This window comes from Trachypithecus francoisi, unplaced genomic scaffold, assembly GCF_009764315.1.
Source record: "Trachypithecus francoisi isolate TF-2019V2 unplaced genomic scaffold, Tfra_2.0 Lachesis_group8, whole genome shotgun sequence".
Classification (NCBI taxonomy): domain Eukaryota; kingdom Metazoa; phylum Chordata; class Mammalia; order Primates; family Cercopithecidae; genus Trachypithecus; species Trachypithecus francoisi.
In genome coordinates, this window is record NW_022681473.1 from 40,251,904 (window position 1) to 40,272,040 (window position 20,137).

At 35.1% G+C, this 20,137-nt stretch overlaps 1 protein-coding gene across 2 annotated transcripts in view; it reads right to left on the bottom strand.

Annotated features, from left to right (window-relative positions):
• The window catches only part of LUZP2 (leucine zipper protein 2), a 557,769-nt gene that overhangs the window by 296,365 nt on the left and 241,267 nt on the right, over positions 1-20,137 (bottom strand). Inside the window, exons 2-4 of one of the 2 annotated variants that reach the window (XM_033205374.1) lie at positions 12,143-12,260; positions 9,795-9,865; positions 3,694-3,775 (exon numbers count right to left, since the gene is read on the bottom strand). In XM_033205374.1, coding sequence (XP_033061265.1) covers positions 3,694-3,775; positions 9,795-9,865; positions 12,143-12,260 — 271 coding nt within the window. The remainder of the gene's footprint in view (positions 1-3,693; positions 3,776-9,794; positions 9,866-12,142; positions 12,261-20,137) is intronic. The other variant, XM_033205375.1, reaches the window with a different exon arrangement.

The following is a 20,137-nucleotide window of genomic DNA, read 5'->3' on the forward strand; positions in this document are numbered from 1 at the left end:
AGGAAAATAAGTCATTATATGAAAGAGATACTTGTACACTCATGTTTATAGTGCACAATTCACAATTGCAAAATTGTAGAACCAACCCAAATGCCCATCAATCAACAAGTGGAAAAAAAATGGTGATATATATATATATATATATATATATATATATATACACACAGTTAATTCATATATATATGAATATATATATTAAAAAAATGGAATACTATTCATCCATAAAAAGGAATGAATTAACAGCATTTGCATCAACCTGGATGAGATTGGAGACTATTATTTTAAGTGAAGTAACTCAGGAATGGAAAACCAAACATTGTATGTTCTCACTGATATGTGGGAGCTAAGCTATGAGGACGCAAAGGCATAAGAATGATACAATGGTCTCTGGGGACTTGGGGGAAAGGGTGAGTCGGGGGCAAGCGATAAAAGACTACAAATAGGGTGCAGTGTATACTTCTCGGGTGATGGGTGCACCAAAATCTCACAAATCACCACTGAAGAATTTGCTCATATAACCAAATACCACGTGTACTTTAATGACCTATGGGGAAAAAAGTAATTAACAAGAACAGTGAATAAAAAAGAAATAGTCTGCAATTAAGAAAATGCAAGCCATTGGTGAAAAACCTCACCATCTAGTAGTTTTTAATAATAGAAAAACATCACTGTGTTGCCCCTGATCACTGATACACAGGTAATATGCCTGATTCCCATAAAGATATCATTTGTAAGTCTCTGGGAACCTGAGGTCACTCTCAAACATTTCAATGCCAGCTTTTAAGAATAGCCATTGAAAATCCATGTGGCAGTATTCAGAAATTGCAAAACAAAACTATTTTGAATAGTAATGTAAATAGAGTTGAGGAAATAGAACATCTTAAATTATGAACAATGGAATAGATTTATTTAATATTCCTTTTACTAGGTATGCATTCTTAGGTAATCTCTGATAATTCTTACCATGATATTGTCATATAACAAAGGTTTTAAATGGTTAGAAAGAAAAAATACTAATAATGATGATGATGATATCATACAATTTAGAGGTTGCTCACAATTGATTATGTCTTCTGCTCAATCGTGTATGCATCATCTCATATAATCACCAAATAACCTGTCATATAAGTACCACTGGCATACTTTTTAAAATGAAAAAGCCTCGGAGAAATCAAATGACTTGCTTATATTCACTCAGCTAAGCGACTAAGATGAAATTAAAATGGGAAGCACAGAAGGAAAGGGGAATGACTTTAGTTTAATGTCTACTATCCACTACATGCCAGATATAATTTTAGAGAGATTACGTACATTAATTTAATGTGAATAACCCCTTAAATGTGATAATGAGGAAACTTGCAGAAGTTCAAAAGCTTAATCAAGTCTGATAATGAGCTGGTAAATTTACAGAACTAGTAAATGGCCTACTGGAAATGTAAACCCCAAACACTCCTACTCTGAAGCACGTACTAAGTTATGAGTTTCTTTAGGAAGTTTCTGGTTTAGTGAAGACTTTTGGGGGAAAACAGAAACAAACCTCCCCTCAAGATTCAATGTTCAGCCATAAGGAACACACTGCCAGTGTGCTGAGATGAAGGCAAAGGTGACTCAGTCTACATTATTTGCCCACGACGTTTTTCATACTTGGATATTCTAACTTTGGTTTGTGCCCTTTCAAAAGTTATAACTCTCTTCTTTTTGGATCTCAGATAGTTTGCATAATCTACTGAAATAATTGTGAGTTCATGCCTTAGATCCTCTGCCTTATAGCTGTGCAAATGCAAGCTAGAAACACCTTATTTGAGCTACTATTTTTCAGTAAAGAAAAAAACAATGTAGTTTTATTATAAGAACCAGAGAAAATAGTCTGTGTGAGCACTTCTATTCTTCTCTACCATTGTTTGTCATTAGGCTATTAAGAAACCCAGATTAAATATGATTAGTCACGGCAGATATGTGATTGCAATTAGGACCATTCAGTAAGCTAGGTCAGGTGTTGGGAGGAGGGATCAACAAGCTGATGATAAAAATATGTCTATTCTTTTATGTAACATTTGGTATCCAGTGAGCCAGACTTTAGGCCACATTTCAGGTGAGCAGTGAGAGTTGCCATGGTATAACAATGAACCAACATGCCCATCCTAACAGGTGAACAGAACAGACAACAGTGAATCCTTAACATGAAACAGTTCTGTACTTTGAAAAGTCAGCAATCATTATTAGAAAGGCTGTTCCTGAAATCAGGTGTTGCAGATGACAGACTGGCCTGAGTTTCAGAAGCAAAACTTCACATTTCATTCAAGGTTGTTAAAGGAACTTTTGTAAAAGAAAGGCAGGCTGACTGTATTTAGAGAGCCTAGGATTCCAGGTAATTGACCTAAATGGAGATTCAGGCTTCACCATGGTTTTAGCATCTATAAACTTGATGCTTTAACATTTGTTCTTCCTGGATGTGCTGGATCAGCCTTGTTCAGAACAATTCAATCATATGCTTGAGCCACCCTGCCTTAGCTCTGGGAGTCTCTCATTGCTGCTCCACCGTCTCAGAGAGGAGAAGTCCTCCTGCCAGAGACACACTTTTCAAATACAACAACCAATCAAAAAACAACACTGGCAACTGCCCCCCTTTTATTATCCCAAGCCACTGTGGATTTGCCCTAATCACCTTAGGGATAGGTTGCAAGTCAGGACAGCTGCTATGCCCCAGAGTCAGCCAAAAATCACTCAAACTGGCCAATCCCAAGCCCACTTATCCATCCCAACCCCACTTATCCTGCCTCACTTGTTCATTGCCCCAGAAACCACAATAAACCTTTTACCCACAGTTTCCTCCTCTCCCTCTGCCTTGTGAACAGCCTGGGTACCTCCTCGTGTGGCCCCGTTATGGTGTACCGCTAGAATTGTGAGAAATAAGCTATGTTTTCAGTGGTATTCTTTTCCTGATCTGTTGACTTTACCATACCTCATACGTTCAATTAACACACTATATTTTAAAACAGACTCAGATCCTGAAAACAAGATGTAAGGTCCAATCTCTATACATGATGCATAAGGTGGCTTTGGGAAATACAGTAGGAACCTAGTTTTCAACACGGCTCTCAGGAACACCATCCCTCCTGCCTATAGTAAATATTCATAGTAAGAGCTGAAACGGTGGGGTCAAGGGAACATCATTTCAGGTGAGAAAATTTGTTTCACAGTTTATTTCTCATGGTTCTTGCTGTCACGAGAGGAGTTTGATTCATCAACTTTGGGATGCATTAGAATAACCCATGGGATGGATTAAATAGGCAGATGCCTTGGCCCTGCTCCTGAGAGATCCTTATTCAGTGGATGTGGGGTGCAACTCAACCATCACTTAGCTTAATTTACTTCACAGTCAGTGACAACCCACGATCTGAGAGCCACTGATGAGGCCCTGACACCAGAACCCTTGCCCCATTCTGTCCTTCAGTTTCTCATTCTTAAAAGTAGGCTGGGAATTAGATGACCCCCTAATAATGAAATAAAACATTAACCTTTTCCAGAAATGAATGCTGACCAAGTACTATTCTGATGACATTGACTGATGCTTCTTTTATTGTCTTTTCACTTTTATTTTTATAGGCGTGTTTGTTCCATAGTGATTTTGGAAAAAGAAAGTAACAATGTCCCAGCCCTAAAGCAAAGGGCACAAAGTAAAAACACACTTACAGTAGCCTGATGTTTTTCTGCTTTCTCCGATGTCTCTTTAAGTTGATTTTGCAGGGCCTCCTGAAGAGATTTCATTTCTTCTCTAGTTTAGTAGAAAATAGAGCATAAGAGAGAAAATAATACAGTTCCATTATTTTCTGTGTACATTATAAAAGGAGGCTTTGCTGTATACATTTAGGACACAGACAACTAGAATTCCATAAAGTCACAGTTAAGCATACAGGATGTGTCTAAAGATTCTGGTAATAAAAGTCTTTTTCTTCCATGCAAATACTAAAAGCAAGTGGAATTTTTTAAAATTACCTTACTATTATGCTTTATAAAAATCCCACTGTTTGAGTCATCTGTGAACTACATGATGTGTAAAAGCAAAGCGATATATAATTCAAGTTGAAAAGATAATTTCCCTAACAGCATACTGGGATATGAACATGCTGGTTAGAAAAAGTCACCATAGACTTGCTGATACGATAAAATTACTGTTCTCTTCTGATGCTCTTAATTAATTAATTCTAAAGTATTGGGCTTTATACATCCTTTGTAAAGCCTGAGACCTTTTGTAGAAACAGGGAAAAGAAACTTTTTCTAACTTAAGGCCTCTCTCATTTAATGAAGATAATTAAAAATTGCATGCATATGCATATATACTCATTGTGTCTCAAGCTCAATAGTACATAAGGATCCTGTATCCCTTTTTTAAAAGGAGTGATATTTCCCTAAATTTGCATTTCTCTTAAAGAGTTAGGATTTATTGATTTATAACACATCATATTATTTATATTCATTTATTTATAACACATCATATTATCTTTCTGTGCCTTGATTTTTTTTTTTTTTTTACTCAAGCTATCACCTCAAACAGATCAGATATTAGATAAAGGCTAGTGTACAAAAAAATAGAAACCTGTTTGAGTCTTACCAGTACCTAAACTAATTTAAAACTTCCAATCTAGTGCCAAAAGACTAGCTCTGGATATTTGGGCAGGTGACACACCATCTCATACTCAATTTCTTCATCCAAAAGAAGGGCACAATGCTAGAACTAACTAATAGGTTTGTGCTCATATTAAGATGACATAATGTAAACAAAGTGCTTAACACAATGCCTGTAAAATAATTACTTAACAAATGTTAGGTCATGGCAATAACCACTGACACCACTCCACACTCCTATGTTCATTCTCTGACCACAAAATTCTGTACAATCACAAGCTGCTCTTTCACCCAGCAGGACTTAATGGGGCAGCCAGAATAATTAGTCTTGAGACTGATGTGCCAGTCCCAATTTCAAGAATTAGAAAGAAAGTCTGTCCGTTTTTTGGATCATTTTGGACTTTGGTTGACAAATCAAAATATAGTGAGAACAAGTTATAGAATAATTACAGTCACTTTGTTTTTTTAATGATTTATGCTTCTTGGGTGATGCTTTTAATGTGCTTGAAGTGGATTCTAAGTGACAGCTTCCATCACTGTCTCAAACTGGTTTCATTTATCAGACTTGTTTCATATATGGACATATAAAATCTGGGCTTCCATTATTATTTCTGATATTTTCTACAGAGTGTTTGTAATATAATATAATATAATATAATATAATATAATATAATATAAACCTACATATATTGTAGGCTTACAATGTGCAAGATACTTTTATAAACCCCACACCAAACTATGACATCATATTATGTTGGATAACTAATGTATAGAGGGGTAGTGAAATTGTGTTTTAGTGTCTATATGTTCAAACTATAAAGAGTTACTATACTATCTCTACTAAGAAGGAAGGAAGGAAGAAAGGAAGGAAGGACCTACATGCTATCCCAAACACTCAAATTTTCAACAAGCACTGAGTGAAGCACAATAAAATTATATTTCCTACTGAAAATAGTTATAATTAAAATGACAAAATAATAATTTTTAATATATTTTAATTTAAAATTCCTATTTTTATTTTTAAAAGATGGTTGTAAAACACTTAACAAAAATTAAATAATAAAGTATGTTTTATTAAAATAACAATGAGTATATATATTTAGATAGATAGATAGATAGATAGATAGATAGATAGATAGATGATGTATGTGTGGGAGTAGGTATCTATCCATATGTTTCTTCCAAAAAAAAAATTCCCCCATTCTGACATCTAGAGGCAATCTAGGGAACAGGACAAAAAACAAATTGTAAAATATGGAAAAGGTAGAGAATTCTGAATATTTTCCTGCCAAAGGACACTATTAGGCAGAAAGGTAAAGTAGACTTTTTGTCTTCTATATCTCATTTCTTCTGCCTTCCTTCTAGGCATATGTCTTCACATGCTCACTGCTGTAGTGCTTTAGCTAGCTATAGATTTCTGCTTCACAGACTTACTAAGTTATCCTCCTAGGGAGGTGATTCCAGACTTGCCTCTGCACCAACTGAGATTTGCTCAATCTATATCTGCTACTTTAGGGCTCTATTTGGTACTAAACTGAAACTTTAATTCTAAAAAAGTTCTAAAAAATTCATGGCTCAAGTGACACCTGTAATAGATAGCTCAAATACTGAAATATTTTAGCATAACATTTTGTGTTACAAGGAATTTCAAAGGGCCATCATTTCACACCTCTTTCATCCCAAATTATAGCTATAAAAACACCCTCAACTTAATCACTCTACAGAAAGGTATTTCTTTCTAGTGACTACCAGCTTATATTAGAGATGGAGAACTTGCCACAATTCTAGCAACTTTTTTTTTTTTTTTTTTTTTTTAGTTTTCAGAGAACATGATTGTAAAGTACTTGAGTACACTGAGTCCAAAACTGCCTTCTGGGAATCTCTACCAACCAACCACCTTAAAGAATAAAAGGTTTTATTCTCTTTTGCTCAAGGACATTTTCAAATTTTCAGACATTTCAGGGTCCTGTCCTATTCCCTATTATCCTTGTTGTGGTTATATATTCTCAGTCCTGACATGGTATGGTTTAAAATCTCCCCATCCACCTGGGGACTCTCCTGTGAATATTATCTAAGCTGTGTAAATATTCCTGAAACGTGATACTCAAGCCAACACAAATCTCATTTTCTCACTCCTTCTCTCACATAAATGCACGCACACAAACACACACACCTTTCTCTGCCTGTCTTGTTCCAGAGACACTCTGCTGCCTCTCCACACAGTTGTATGTGGCCACAGCATATACCCTGAATGTACTTACAGCCTAGTTCCAGCTACACAGAAAGACTTACTAGTTGCCTCTATATTACAGTTCCAGAGGGAGAAACTAGTTGATTCATTTTGTTTGGGTGGCCACCTCTGAATCATTAGCTATGACTAGTGGTTTCAGAGTCACATAAAAGAAGCATGGCTTCCAGGGATCACTAGTCCAGATGAAGCCAGATGACAAAGATCTGAGGACAAAGGATCCAGAAAACAAGGTAATAATTGAGAGCTGGATATGTGACCAAATGGCACCTGTAAGCACACTGCACTCTTTCAAACTCAGAGAAGATGTTTAAATTTGCAATAAATTAGTATTTTTGATAACCAAAGGTGATACTTTTTCTCTTTTAATGTTTACTAATAAGTCAGATTTTTAAATGAGATACACAGTCTCTTTTACCATAATATACACACAATGTTTATATTTCTCTTTTTAAGTAAACAGCAAAAATCAAATGCAATACATCTTATATCCTTTTGAGAAGTTACCTTTTATTATAATTTATTGGGTCTTCCATTCTAACTTTGATTGTATATATAATACAAGTTATGCATTTTAAACAAGTTTTTAATTTTAGATAAAACTATGATTTAGTAAGACCAAAATATTCTCCATTTTATCCTCTCTTTGAAAGGCTTGTTCTACCATCTGGTAGTTTATATACTTTACCACATGTATACCTGATGATTAAAATTCTTAAACACCTATTCACATTTTTTTCCTGATTTTTGCAGTGTTTTTGGTATCATGTGAATCAGCCATAGATATTTTAAGAAAATATCAGCAAACTAAGGGAATAGGTTTTCATTCACATCAGGCACAAGCCTGTCTCCTCATCTGTGTCCCTCCAGTGGTAAAGAAAGGCTGACTTTATTTTCTTTTACTCCATGGTCCTCACTCTTGAGATCTCCCTGTCCTTGTCTCTAAGTAGTGTTTTCTCGCCCTGGTCTACATTTTTCTTTCTACTCTGAATGGTTTTGACAGAATAATTTCTCTAAAAGCCAGGAAATAACACAGTATTTCCCCTAAAAGATTTCTTTAATTATATTATTTCTTATAGAGCTACCAAAAAGAGGTTCCCTATTTATTGTCACTGAAACCCAGTATGTGCCACCCTTTAGCCATTTTTATTTTTGTCTTTACATACAAATTTATTTTCTAATCTTCTCAAACTCACTATATCATCTTCAGTCTCTTACTGGATGCTGCACATATATTGTGTAGAAATCAATTTTTGTTTTTCTACTTTTGTTCATTCTCCATTCCTAACCTGAAATACTCTATAAAAATAAAGTAATCATTTTCAGCATCTCTTGGTCTCTTTTGATGGGTTATTTTTTAATTTTATTTTCTAAAGGATATAGTATATTATTAACTATAGTAATCATGTACTCACTTCATCTAACTTATTTCTCTTCTCCAACTGAAATTTAGTGTACTTTAGCCAATATTTCACCACCAACACTCTCTCCAGCTACCTCTGACCCTGGTAACGGCCACTCTAATCTCCACTTCTTTTTACATCAACTTTTTTAGATTCCAAATAAGAGTGAGATCAGGTGGTATTTGTTTTTCTGTGTCTGGTTTAGTTTCCTTAATATAATGTCCTCCAGGTTCATCCATGTTGTCACAAATGACAAGATTTTCTATTTTCTGACTCAATAATGATCTACTATTTCTATTCCAAATGTTGCTTATATCCTCTACCACTACTTCACAGAGACACAAATACTTGTGTAATACTGAGCATGATTTATTTCAAACCAATGCAATGATTAAAATAATATGGTTTTGGAAACATGTTCGGTTTGCTTTTTTCAAGTTTTTCTTAATATTAGACTTTGAAGAGAATTTCACATTCAAGAAATAATAAACATCACTATAAATAATAAGAGTCAATGTAAAACAATTGATTTTATATTTTTAATAGATATTATCAACTCAATCCAAACGCATGTCAATAATAGAGTTTTGAATTAAGAACCAAGGTCAGTGGAGGACATATAGGCTGATGAGAAGGGACTTAGAATCTACTCCACATGCTATCTTGTGTGTAAACTTTTAAACAGTTTTTTGCATTGCGATCAGTGAGCCAAACTGGAAAGGTGGGGCTGCGGGGTAAGACGGAGCAGATTTTAAATCTAAATTTCAATTAACATGATTCTCGGCAATTCCACTAAGCACTCTGAGCAACAATTTGCCATCTACAAAATGGGAATAATAGCCACTTCACAAGGTAATTGTGAAGATGAAACCAGAAAATATATAGAAATCTGCTAGAAGAGCTGCTAGTAAGTGTGTGGCAGATGTAAGGTTGTTTCTGTATTAAAATACTTGTTTTTCTTTTTTTGACTTGGAAAAGCAATTTAAAAATCACATGGCTTTTATAATGTATACAAGTATATTTCATAAAATACTTCTGTCAAAAACACGCAAACCAATACTAATAATATTGTACTGATTCTACTTGTATTGTTAATAAGATTATTCCATCCCTTACCACCACATCATCATTACCATAATCAAGTTTTGATTTTATTAAATATGGTCCACTTAGGTCAATATTATCAAATATGTCTATTGATGGGCAGACTTACTAGGGTACATCTTACTAACTGAGGAAAGTATTATAGCTCCCTAACATTCAAATTGTGATTTGCAGACAAAAAGTAAAAGCATCACCATCACCAAGGAGCTTGTTAGAAATGCAGAATCTCAAGCCCACCCCAGTTGTGTAAGAATCTGCATTTGAACAAGATTCTCAAGTGAATCACATGCACATTTAAGTATAAGTGAAAAGATAAATAGGTTCATGTATTTAGAATCAATAAAATTTGTGAAGTTTCTGAATGTTGCTTGACACTATGGCAGAAGTAACTAAATAAAAAAGAAAAGTCTTACCTTTGTTGCTGTCCTAATTCCAGAAGTTTCTTAACATCAGTTTTGGCAGATTGCTCATCATTTTTTAAAGACTGATAAGAAAGTGGAAAAAGGAAGTTTTATTCAGTTGATAAATTGAGGCTCACTTTAACTTTGGTTTTAGAGTACTAGATAGGACTGCACACATGCCCTGGAACAAGAATTAAAAATAAGTTCATGATGGTCCTCACGGCTCTAAGGATGTAAATAGAAATTTATGACACCAACTACACAATGGGTGAAAGGAATTGAGCAGTCTTGGCTTTTAGAGGTTTGATGGGGGAGAAACTACTCTCCAAATATCAAAATATAAAGAAATAAAGGTTTATTTATAAGTGAATATAAAACATATCTTCTATTCATTCTTTGAAGTTTTACTGTGTTATCTACAGGAATGTTAAACCAGGTCTGGTACAGCTTCTACAAATACTAGGGAACATAGCAAACCTCCCTGCACACGCCAGGAAATAACACAATTCAAGATTAAGACAGTCAAAGGGCATGCACCTGTTAGGTTTTGTTGATTTCTTATTTATGAGTAACACATTAAGACATACAAAAAAACAGGGCCATGTGAAATTGTAACTGGTCTCTACAGACAGAATATTAACAATAAGTTATGTTTACTACTTCAGTCCTTAGTGTTTATATGCCTCTAAGAAGGTGCAGGTTTCTTGATATTCTTCCCAGTCTATTCACTTGGTGAATTTTCACTTAACCACAGGTCAGGCATTGGTTTCACCAGAAATCAGTCTGCACTTCTTTTCATCCTTGTGAATGTTTCCCTGATGCTCTGTGCATGCTTCCATCATAACACTATGATTCCTGCAGTGTTATCATCCTGCTACCATCTCTGTGTCCTGCTGGGTTGCCTATGTTTTTTTTTGTTTGTTTGTTTGTTTTTGCTCTTGTTTCCATCTTCTCCACATGTAACACATCTTCTGGAAGAAAAGCTTAGATGTTGACTTTAAATACTAGCTCTGTCCCTTGCTCTTAGTTTCTTAACCTTTCTCTAACTCTGTTTTCTCAACTATGAAATGTGACAAATAGTCTTCATGTGAAAATTAAATACAAATTAGAGAAAGAGTATCTAGCACTGGACCTTGACCATGTTCAGTAAGCCTCAGTGTTTACTAATACCACCACCACCACCATCATCATCATCTTCATTATCATTATTATCATCTTAATGGGATTAGGAACCTAAGGAGAAGGGTGTAGACAGAAGCAACTCCACGTGGTTTAAAAACATGATTCAGCTCAGTAACTAATAATCTCTGGAGCTAGACCGTCTACATGTAAACTCTGGCTTCTTTTGTAACATTCAAAAATAACATATCTTTCTTTTTTTTTTTTTTTTTTTTTTTTTTTTTTTTTTTTTTTTGAGACGGAGTCTCGCTCTGTCGCCCAGGCTGGAGTGCAGTGGCCGGATCTCAGCTCACTGCAAGCTCCGCCTCCCGGGTTCACGCCATTCTCCTGCCTCAGCCTCCCGAGTAGTAGCTGGGACTACAGGCGCCCGCCACCTCGCCCGGCTAGTTTTTTGTACTTTTTAGTAGAGACGGGGTTTCACCGTGTTAGCCAGGATGGTCTCGATCTCCTGACCTTGTGATCCGCCCGCCTCGGCCTCCCAAAGTGCTGGGATTACAGGCTTGAGCCACCGCGCCCGGCCAATAACATATCTTTCTTAAACATTCTCTCTCATGTGTAACAAGGAATATCACAATAGGATCTACCTCATAGATACGTTACAAGAATTAAACCATATGATACATACAAAGCCTCTAGCATACAGGAGATAATAAATGCAATGTTTATGTCAAATATTGCAATATATTGCCAAATATTTATGAAACTATGTTTACCCTGTGTAGAATTTTTTGAAGATTTCAGTATGTTAAGACTTTTTTTTTACAGTTGTCTTTTAAAAGTATTTGCCTATTTTGGTAATGCGGTTTATTAAAGATTCTTTAGAATTATCCCGTGGGGAATTTAAAATTCTCTTGTAGGTGTCATTCCTATATTCACTTAACTCTTGAGCATAATTACTTTGTCCTTTTATAATATGAAAAATACAGGGGTCAAACTGATCTTAGAAGCTTGAGGAACTGATGACTCTGCCAAGCACACAATTTTCTCATTTCTGTATTTGTTAAACACAGAATCCTAGAAAATATTTCAAATTACATTTCTGTTTAAAGTGCATATAATAGTAAGTAATAACTACCATGGTCCAGCCCCGAAACACATTAAAAACTGTTTAAAAATGCATGTTAATCCACTCAGAAAATCAGATCATCTTTTACTGCTCGGAAAATGAGTTTTTATCTCACCTGAAGATTGACTTTAATTCCATCAAGTTCTCTTGATGTCTTTGTTAGCTGACGAAGAATGGTGCTCCGCTCCTTAAAGACTTCTTTCAGCTGCTTTTCTAGCTCTTCATAGTCCTGTCTAACACAGAAAGAACAGGCATGAGAGCCCCCTAAATGGTCCCACTTGGCATCAGTCATAATCAGTAACACTCACAGTTTTAGTAAAATCTAGGGAAATTAAAACCTCAATTACTAAGATGCTTTTGTTGTCATGATTTCATATAAAAGGGGAAAATTGAAAACCCCATTTTATACAAAAGTTTTGTTTCCCAGTGAGGACTATCTAGGCTCATTGGAGATACCATAGATCTCCAGGCCAGAGAGAGGTTCCGGGACAATATTGTACCTCTTTTGTATGTATAATATAGTTTATCAGGTACATATTTGAAAATAGGTATGTTTATTGATACCACACTTTTCCCCTCAGGTCTTTACAATTTTACAGCAAGAGATATATTTTGGAAAAATACATCTAAGAAACATAGACAGGTTCTGATATTGGGAGAACAAACTTTGAGGTAGAGCCAGAACATAAAGTCGGAGGCTTGCTTCTTCTCTGGTTTATAGAGAAGGCAGCCCATCGAAAATGCAACACCTTCCAAACTTAGCTAAGAATCCCTATCCCTATTGCTATTAAAAAGGTATTGGGAGAAGCAAAATCTCTATGACAATCAGTGAAAAAAATACAGTAATTTCAGTGAATTTTGAACAAACTTGTTAATAAGCACCATGAAAGAAAGACTTCATTATCTGTGTCACGCATGTACACATCCTTTTTTTTTTTTCCTATTTTTTTCATATCATCTTTCCAGGAAGTTGAGAAAGATATTGCAATTTGTGTTGTGCAAATGTAAAAAAAAAAAAAATCTAGGAGATTAAGTTACTGCCCTAAAGTTCTTCTTATTAAAATAAACAATTAGCAAGTAGTGAGTGTGTGCACCTTTGTGTATATGTGTGTTTGGCCAGTGGGAGGTAGGTGGTTTGGTGGCAGGATGAGGAAATTGACAATTTCCAGCACAGCCTAACAAACTGATGGGGAAGCGTTAATTAAAATGATGAATTGGACACATAGGACAGCTGCTAATCCAGGAAAGACTTCTAAGAAAATAAATATAAAATGTATAAGAGGTGCTTTGAAAGAGAAATAGAAATTAGTCACATGAAAAGAGAAAACACGTGTAGATACTGATATGGTCTGGCTGTGTCTCACCCTAATCTCATCTTGAATTGTAGTTCCCATTATTCCCACGTGTTGTGGGTGCGTCCCTGTGGGAGATAATTGAATCCTGGGGGTGGTTTCCCCCATACTGTTCTTGTGGTAGTGAATAAGTCTAATGAGATCTGGTGATTTTATAAGGGGTTTTCCGTTTGGCTGGGCTCTCATTTTCTCTTCCTTGCTGCAAGCAAGACATGCCTTTCATCTCCTTCCATGATTGGGAGGCCTCCCCAGCCACGTGAAACTGTGAATCCATTAAACCTCTTTTTCTTTGTAAATTACCCAGTCTCAGGTATGTCTTTATCAGCAGCATGAAACGGACTCATACAGATACTAATGAAAATAAATGTTGAATTTTTCAAAAAGTGAATAAATGTCAGAAGGTTTGGGGTTCTAATTGGGGAGTAAGAGCTTTGTTACTGAAATGTGAAATGACTACTTATTTCACAAGACCGTTAAGTGATGATTAGGAATCTGGGCATTATTTTGAGGACAAATGAAAGTAAATGAGAGGTTTTAGGCAGTAAATGACAAGATCAGATTTATGTTTTGGAAAAATTTTCCTGGTTGAAAACTCAGGAGTGAATTGGACAAGGGAAAAAAACAGGAAAACAGGTGCCTGTTAAGAAAGTTACCATTGCAATAGTCCAGACAAAAGATTATGCTGGCCTATCTAGAGCAGAAGCAGGGGAGATAGGGAAACTTGGACTGATTTCAGCAAAACATACAAAATGGAATTAATAGTATACTGTGTCTGTATCTGTATCTATGTGTGTGTGTGTGTGGGGGGGGGGTGTTTACATTTAATTATTTTGCCTGCATGCTGTGGAATGAGGGTGGGAGGGAGCTATTTAGTAATGATGCCATGTTGCTGGCTTAGGCAATTTTTGGACATAGCCCTTCACTGAGAGGGAAGTCAGGAAGAACAGTGTTTTTATTAAAAGATGGGTCGACAAGTTAAATTGTAAAATTGTAGGAAAATGGCTCAAATGCTCTCAGCTTTGGTTGAGAATCTATAAAATTTTACATTGAACTTACCCACATTTTCATGTGTTAAATAGAGTAATTTACGTAAAGCATTGAACCCATGATAAGTAATTAATTCAAAATATATACATATATAATTCTATAACTAAGAAATATCATGAATTTATAGTCATTCTGCAGAAATATAAAGGAACTAAGTCTCCTAATGGCCTTAGTGATGATTAATAAGTGCATCTCATCTAGAATAGACTTCTATTACATTTTTTTTTCTTTTTCTCATTTGCTAAATGTAGGTCTCTAGCACTCTTCATATTCTTCTCATTAAAAGGAAATTGGAATGGCCCATTGCTAAGAACTACAATATTTCTTGCTGGCCTTTCGAATTTCACTGATGAACAGTAATCAGCCAGTAATCAGACAATTATTAATGCTCCAAATTTCCATTCAGTCTCACTGGCAAAGTTAAATACTAAACAGAAAGCCAAATTTTTATTTTCTTCCAATGTTATAACATTACTTTATGCCTCAGTTTGTTTCTCCTGAACAATAAACATATCTCCCAAATCATCTTGTGACCAGAATAAATCATAATAGTAGATCATATGTATTGATAGCATATTATATACAAGATGGTGTTATGCACATCATTTCATTTACTCCGCAGAAGAATTCATAAGAAAAGCACTATTATTAACTCTATTTTATAGGTATGGAAATTGAGTCACAAGAGTGGTAAATAACTTCTAAGGACATGCTATAAAGAAAAGTGGTATATCAGTCAGTCTCCAAGGCCTAATATCTTAACCACAATTTTGAAAGAACATACTGATTTGGCTATTTATCAGATAAATGTTCACTGCGTCCTTCAAGAACTGATTGTATATTACTTCTTTCTTCTCTATTACACAAATAAGTTTTAAATGTTGATTTTATTTACTATATTTATTTTTAATTAAATTAAATATAAATAACATTTCCTTTTTTATAATATATAACATCATTTAATTTCATCTTCATATCTGATTTCCAAATAATGTTATGAGGAAAACAGAACCAATTTAAATCTCTCTATTTTCTGGTAAATACATTAGGAACCATGAAGAGGACACAAATTATCAGAAAAATATTGGCAGAATTGTTAATTAACGGCACTAGTTTAGACGGAAACATTTAAGGTCCTTATGTAAGAGGAAATCAAATTACACTGCAGAAGTAACCATAATGAAAGTATTGACTAACATTTTATTGGATTTTCTTCCATTTTCAAATGAGTGCATGCTCATCTTCTAAATAATGTTCTCTTGCATACATGAAAAGTAAATATGACCCTCCTACACTCATGTTCTGTAACTGGCTTCATATGTCTTAGAGCACTTTCCGTGTCTATATATGTTACTATCCATTTTGGTTGTACTTGAATATATTTTTACCACTGAGACCTTATGGTGTTTCCAATTTTTTCTTTCTCTCTTAAAAAGTAATAAAGTGTATATTTGTGGGCACAAAAGAATTCCCTGAGTACTTCTGTGATACAAGTTTCTAAAAGTGTAAATATTTCACTAAAAGTCAACATGTTAATATTTTTTTTGGGGGGGAGGTCTGACTTTAGTGCCCATATCTTGTATTTATGTATTTTAATTTTTAATTTTTGTGGGTATTTAGTAGGTACATATATGTATGGGATACATGAGATACTTTGTGTTAGTTTCGATAAGTGCTGGTAAATTGCCTATCGGCTATTCTAGCCTATAATTTTCTTAGTACATTCTTATGTTCTTCACACCTTCACCTAAACCAGACATTATCTTCTCTCCCTTTTTCTTAAAAGAAAATTTGCTAATGGCATGAGTGAAAAATGGTACTCTCTTTCTGATGTAATTTGTATTTGCTTTATTAGAGATTGATTATATTTTCATAATATTACCACTTGTATTTCTTTCTCTATAAATTATCTGTTTATGTCTTTTGCCTATTTAAATTTTGAGTTAGTTACTTATTAGTTTTCTAGGGCTTCCATAACAAATTAACTAAGACTGGGTAGCTCAAACAATAGATAGTTTGTCTCACAATTGTGGAGGCTAGAAATCCAAAATCAAGTTGTTTGTAGGGCAGTTTCCTGTGAGGGCTGTGAGAGAAGGATCTGTCTCAGGCCGCTCTCATTAGCTTGCAGATGGCTGTCATCTCCTTATGTCTCTACACAGCATCTTCCTTCCAGGTGTATCTCTGTGTCTAAATCCCCCCTTTACATAAGAATACTAGCCATATTGGTTTAAAGTCTGTCCTAATGACCTTATTTTAACTTTATTACCACTGAAAAAACTATCTCCAAATGAAGTTACATCTAATGTACTAGAGATTAGGACTTCAACACACAAATTTGGGGGCATATATTCCAACCATTACATTTACCTAATTGATTTGGAAGACTCTTGTCCACTGTGGGTTTTAGTTCATTGTCATTATATGGATTTTTTTTTCATACTTCTTATTGGTATTTACATTTATCCCTCTCCAATTTCTTTTAAACAGTTTATGTAGATAAATCCTTCTCTCTTTATGGCATCTGGACTATTCTTAAACAGTTTTCTCCAACCCATGTTATTTAAAAGTTTACGCACATTTATAAAAATGTATCAGTTTTTAATTTTTAATAAACTATCCAATTGATTTTTGTATCTACATATATACAAATATACAAATATATGTGTATTATAAGAAGGGGGAATATAACTTAAATATGGATAGTCAGTTGTCCTAACACGATTGGATACAATACATCCCCTGCTTTTAATATGGCACTTTTTGATGTAACACATTATTTTTACTAAATGTTTTGAAATTCTGTATTTGGATTCATTTGCTGTCTTCATGACATATCATGATTTAATTATTAAAACTGTGTACAACATTTTGATACTTCTTAGATTCATCCCCCCTATTGTTTTTGTTCATAGTTTCATTGGCAAATGTTGTCTTTTGTTTCTTCTGAATGAATTTTAGAATGAGCATGTCAATTTTCTGAAAATTCCTGCAGGGAACTTAACTGAAATTGCATTTGTATTATAATTATATTTAGGGAAATAGATAACAATCACATATTTTTCCATCCAGAAACATAATCTCATTTATTATGCCAGTATGTTTTTATAATTCAGAAATTCTTTACATTTACTCATTTTTTGTTAGACTTATTGATATTGTATCTGGAATTGGTTCCTCCAGGTGGGTTCTTGGTCTCACTGACTTCAAGAACCAAGCCACGGACCCTCGTGGTGAATTTTACAGTTCTTAAAGATGGTGTATCTGGAGTTTGTTCCTTCAGATGTTCAGATGTGTCCAGAGTTTCTTTCTTCTAGTGGGTTCGTGATCACGCTGACTTCAGGAGTGAAGCGCAGACCTTCGCAGTGAGTGTTACATCTCTTAAAGGTGCTGTGTCAGGAGTTGTTCATTCCTCCCCCTGGGTTTGTGGTCTCACTGACTTCAGGAATGAAGCCGCAGACCCTCACAGTGAGTGTTAGCGCTCATAAAGGTAGTGTGGATCCAAAGAGTGGGAACAGCAAGATTTATTGCGAAGAGCGAAAGAACAATGCTTCCACATTGTGAAAGTGGACCCAAGTGGGTTGCTGTGACTTGCTGGGGTGGCCAGCTTTTATTCCCTTATTTGTCCCTGCCCACCTCCTGCTGATTAGTCCATTTTACAGAGTGCTGATTGGTCCATTTTACAGAGTGCTGATTGGTGCATTTTACAGGGCGCTGATTGGTGTGTTTTTACTGAGTGCTGATTGGTGTGTTTACAAACCTTTAGCTAGACACAGAGTGCTGATTGGTGCATTTACAAACTTTTAGCTAGACACAGAGTGCTGAATGGAGCATTTATAATCCTTTAGCTAGACAGGAAAGTTCTCCAAGTCCCTACCCGGACAGCCGGTTTCTCCTATCACTATTATTGTGGATGGGTTTCTCCATTTAATTGTCTAAATAGATATTGCTAGTCATCTTTAAAGTTACTGTCTGTAAGTTGATTTTTATTCCAGATACCTCATTGAACATTATTATTAGTTGTCATAGTTATTCAGTTTATTCTGTTAGCTTTTTAAAGTGGTAGCAATAACTTATTTGAATTGACCAATCATCTCTTTTTCTAAGAGCTATAATTTTATTTCTTTTTTTTTTAACTAATCATGTTACCTAAGGTATTCAAAACAATGTTGAATAGAGGAGGTGATAGAATACCTTTTATCTTGTCCTAGACTTAATTAATTGATTGATTTTTTGAGAGAGGGTCTGGCTTTGCTACCCAGGCTAGAATACAGTGGTGTGATCTCGGCTCACTGCCACCTCTGCTTCTTGGCTCAAACCATCCTCCCACCTCAGCCTCCCAGGTAGCTGGAACTATAGACACATGCCACTACCCCCAGCTAAATATTTTCTATTCTTGGTAGAGATGGGGTTTCTCCATGTTACCCAGGCTGATCTCGAACTCCTGAGCTCAATCAATCTGCCTTCCTCAGCCCCCCAAAATGCTGGGATTACAGGTGTGAACCACCAGGCCTGGCTTGTCCTTGACTTTAAAATAAAAAGTTATGCTTCTTCACCGAGTACAACATTTGTAATTTTCAAGCGATGCTATCTTTCTTAGTCTATTATTTTAAATATAAATTGTATTAAGATACAGCATTCATGCGGAAAAACAAAAATCCCAAGGACACACTTGAAGTATTGCACACTAAACACATCAGACATTTAAGAGAGAGAAAACTAACCTTAGAAGGTTTTCTTTGACTGCACCCATGCATTACCTTTACCCTCCTCCCAAAATATAATCAATATTCAGACTTCTGTGACTTAAAATTGTTTATGTTTGAAATTTATACACATATAAATCATACATCAAATGTCTTTTGTTTGCTTCATTTAATATGATATCAAGTTTGTAAAAATTTTTCATATTTTATGCAAAGTTTAATTTTTATTAATTTTTATTTTTTATTTTTCATAGATAGGGTCTTGCTTTCTCACACAGACTGGAGGGCAATGGTGTAATCAGCTCACTGCAACCTCAAACTCCTGAGCCAAGCCATCTTCCAACTTCAATCTCCCGAGTAGCTGGAACTATAGGCACACATCACCACACTCAGGGCTAAGTTTTTACAATTTTTTTTGTAGAGATGGGGGTCTCATGATGTTTCCCAGCAGGGTCTTGAACTCTGGACTTCAAATAATTCTCCTGCCTCAGTCTCCCAAAGTGCTGGGATTATAGGCATGTGCCGCCATGTCCAGCCAGTTTATTAATTTTTAATACTGCATAGTGTAGTGGTGAATAACTGTACAGAATTTTTTTCTAGTGTTGATAGACACTTGTGTCTTTTTCCAGTTTTTGACTATTATGAGTAATGCTGCAATGAATATTTCATATGCTTTGTGGTTAACATATAAACACATTTATGCTGGGTATATATCTAAGAATGGAATTGCTGCATTATAAAGCACGCATATGTTCTACTTTAGCAAATAACAGACAAAAAATTTTTCAAAGTAGTTGCAGAGTAGGGGAGGTAGAGAATTCCAGTTGCTTCATATTCTTATCCACAGTGGTGTCATTAGTATTTGTTTTTAATTCCGTAACTCTGGTAGTGGTGTAATAGTGTCTCATTTTAGTTATAATATGAATTTTCCTGGTTGGTGACTCATAAAGGGAGGATGTTACTAAAGGTGATTTTTATATATCCTTTATAAAATGACTGCTCATGACT